The sequence below is a fragment of the Octopus bimaculoides genome, chromosome 3 (genome assembly GCF_001194135.2).
Source record: "Octopus bimaculoides isolate UCB-OBI-ISO-001 chromosome 3, ASM119413v2, whole genome shotgun sequence".
Classification (NCBI taxonomy): Eukaryota; Metazoa; Mollusca; class Cephalopoda; order Octopoda; family Octopodidae; genus Octopus; species Octopus bimaculoides.
This window is the reverse complement of record NC_068983.1, coordinates 118086842-118090614: the sequence shown is the minus strand read 5'-3', so window position 1 is coordinate 118090614 and position 3773 is coordinate 118086842. Positions and strand designations below refer to the sequence as shown.

Genomic DNA, 3773 nt, shown 5'->3' with positions numbered 1-3773 from the left:
TGTGTGTGTGTGTGTGTGTGTGTGTGTGTGTGTGTGTGTGTATGTTTGTGTGTGTGGTTGTGTTTTCCTATCACCACCGCTTGACAACTATTGCTGCTTTGTTTACGTTTCCGTAACTTAGCGTTTATGCAAAAGAAAGATAAAATAAATGTTGAGGCCGATTGATTTGTTCGAAGAAACTCATCTACATGGTGCCCCACTACGGCTATAGTCCAAGTAAAAGATCACACACACACACACACACACACACACATCCAACAAGTTGACTGTACAATTTTTGTTCATTAAAAAGGCTACGTTCACCGCTAATAGTTAATTTGTACACTGCTCGCCAGCGTGTTGTGACTTCGCTAGCTGTTTACTCAGTGGTAATCTATATCAGTATGACGAGATTTCGGTCTGTCATTCGGTGGTAGGGTGTCTCTGGCTGACAAGGTGACGTCGAAATCACGTGATACAACTGTCCCGTCCGACACTTCCGACATAATTTGTGCAATTTAACACTACTGGTTTGGGGTTCGGTTCCAGTGCATACTATAATCCTGGACCGACCAATACCTTGTGAGTGAATTTGGTTGGTGCAAACTGTGTGCAAGCCTCATATGATTGTATATATATGCACACACACACACGCACACACACACACACACACATACACACACACACACATACACACACACGCACGCGCGCACACACACACATATGTATGTGTGTGTGTGTGCGTGTGTGTATCTTTGTGTCTGTTGCTCACTGAGTGACAACCGGTGTTGGTTTGTTTACGTTCCCATAACATGGTGGTTCTTTAAAAGAGACCAAATAAGTACCAAAATTTTAAAAAGCGCATATTGGGGTTGGTTTGCTCGACTAAACTTTTGAAAGTGGCATCCCATGGCTGCAGTCCAATGACTGTGTGTATGTGTGTGAGGGGGGAGTGGGTGTTTGTATGCACAAACTACAACATTCTTCAGTTTCCATGGTTTAAGGAACCAGAAATGTACTGAAATTTTTAGACAGAAGAGCTTGTGCTTAAGAACACATTAAACGAAACATTTGTGTGGCATGAACTATTTTCGCAAAATTTTAGGTATATAAAAACAAATAATAAAATCTGAGATTATGTATATCATAAAAACTGTTTATTCTATAATTCAAATGAAATTAATAGCATATTTTAATTATGTAGGGGACATACTAAATAAAATACTTTTATATACAACATAGCATAATATGTTCTCAAGAAATAATTTACGACCAAACAGTACCAGATTATATTTTATCGGATCACTAGTTATAGGAGTGAATCTGTTTGATTAAGAGGTGCGTAACTCACTAAAGCAGATGATAGATATAAATGGATACCATTCATTGGCTTTGTGTCTTGTCACAAGAAATCAATACCTCGACTGGAATAAATATCCTGAAGTGTTTATCCAAGAGGCGATATGAGAATAGACAGTAACTGAGGAAACTATTTCACTAATAATTATTTACGCCATAGAAAATTTTGATGTAATGCATTTCCTATTAGAATACATCAGTTCCATCTAAAGTGCACTTCAACCATCAAATCGAGTTTATGAGTGATCACTCAATCAGCTGTAAATAGCAGCCAATTCTCCTCCAGAGTCAATGAATTCAATGGTGCAAATGGCAGAAGTACTCTGTAAGTGACGAGTGTTTCATAACTTTCAGCGTGGAGGCCAATTCACTTTATGGGAAAATTTACTCGCCATAGAATACTACTATATCCGGTTTGGAATTCACCTTTCATTTACTTTATGCTATAGAAAGTTGAGTTGATGAGCAGTAAATGAACGTTTGTAAAATGCTGAGAAAATTTGCATTCTTACAATTAACCGTCCATTAATCTTTTTTTCTGGAAAATGAACTTAAAGTTAGAAATAACAAATTTCTAAATCTCAGTATTTATCTTTTCTGTTAGTAATTAATTCAGAATGTACATATTTTGATAAGACCGAATATATTGCAGACCTCTCACAGAAATAAAGTTAGAGTCATATCATTCGAGGAGCTTTGCGAAGTCAATGAAGATCTAACCAGATGTTATGTTAGATATAGAGAGGCTGTTGACCTTGCTATGGTTAGGAGAGCAACAGCAAAAGCGGATTTGGTAGTATTGAGTCCACGACATCTCTTATGTTGTAGACTAATCCGTTTTGAAAACAAGGACGATGTTGAGAAAAGATGAATTTCTGTGACTTGGGAACGGTTGAGAAAAATGAAGATGTAGATATTTTCAGAAGCTGGTGGATAACAGAATTCGTGAAGCTCTTGATAAAAGAGCAATATCTAATTATGTTCCATTTTGTACTGCGCTCAAATTCAAAACGTTGCCTTTCATTTAGTTACCATATCATAATGCACCAGGAAAGCGGTGATGGCAATTAAATCAACTATTCGTCTTCTCTTTAAATTGATCACACCATTCTGAGAAGGCCTACAAAGAGTCAAAAGTGATGCTCTCCTCTAATTCTTTTAGTTGAAAAACGAATAAAATATGAAAATATGTCCTTTATAAATATTGGATTTCCTTTAGCAAGACTTTAGCAAAAATCAATAAAGTCAATAAGTGTAATATAAGAGTTATATCAACATTACAGTTTCTTTACAATTAATCTCAATTGAGATGAAGAGACAAAGAACATGATATACTAAAACGTTAAAATCTTAGTGATTACTGGTCCACTTAGTTTCATTTTCAAACGTTGATGGCAGCCCTTATATTTTGAAGCACGTTTAAAGTCTTTTAACCAATACAAACACGAAGACAACTAATTGTTCTAGACAATAATAAGTTGAAAATTATAAATGTTTCTTAATCAAAATTTGAATTTCTAACCGTAACATGTAGGTTTACTAATAATGTATATTTAAAATACTTTATAAGTGCAAATGAAGAATGAATGAAATTTACAACAATTCATCAATGGCTTTAAGCTGACACACTGTATTCATGTGGATGTTCCATCATAGTAGTCTGAATCGTTTAAGTAGCACTTGAAACTTCATCATCACGTTTAGGTTAAAGCAAACTGGAAGGGCTCAGGCCTCTTAAAGCTAAAACAGTGGGGGAACATTTTAAATTTAAATCTGCTTGTTAATGAACCACTCATTAATTATACAATGATGAACCAACTTACAAGTTGTTCATATAAGCAGACTTATTCAACGAACGTTGTTTCCTGCTCATGTCGATGACATGTCTTCAGTAAATATGCTGATTGTTAGAGATGATTTATAATCAACTCTGCCAGTTATGACATCTAACCAGCTATGATTGTGTATGTAGAGATTACACTGGTTTACTTAACGAGAAAAACTTCGTTGAAAGAGACTTAAGATCATACTTACAAATGTAAGACAGCACTTGCTTTCACTACAAACTGATAGAATTGCCAGAAATCCAAACATGAAGGCTGCACAACCTCCTGCAATGACCACATAAGCACCCAGTTCCACAATACTGGGTTCCAATCGTTGAAGCTCATTCACTTTAGTGAAAGCTAGCGATGATACATCGTCAAGAATAATCCAAAGTCCCAGACCAATACTAATGGCCCCAGAAAACTAGAAAAGAAAGAATATGAATTAAATGATATGAAAATAAAATAAAAAAGCAAAAAACAAAAGAATCTTAGCAAAGCGATATAGTGTTAGAACATTCTTTCAGTAAAACAAAACAATCATTATTTTGTAAACATTAAAATAAAACAGTTACTATTTTGTGAATTATATATATATATATATACATA

The 3773-nt window shown here is 35.0% G+C and overlaps 1 protein-coding gene across 3 annotated transcripts in view; it reads right to left on the bottom strand.

Annotated features, from left to right (window-relative positions):
- The window catches only part of LOC106879221 (tetraspanin-18), a 135685-nt gene that overhangs the window by 54742 nt on the left and 77170 nt on the right, over positions 1-3773 (bottom strand). For all 3 annotated transcript variants that reach the window (XM_014928700.2, XM_014928701.2, XM_014928699.2), the window contains exon 3: positions 3373-3588. In XM_014928700.2, the coding sequence (XP_014784186.1) occupies positions 3373-3588 (216 nt within the window). The remainder of the gene's footprint in view (positions 1-3372; positions 3589-3773) is intronic.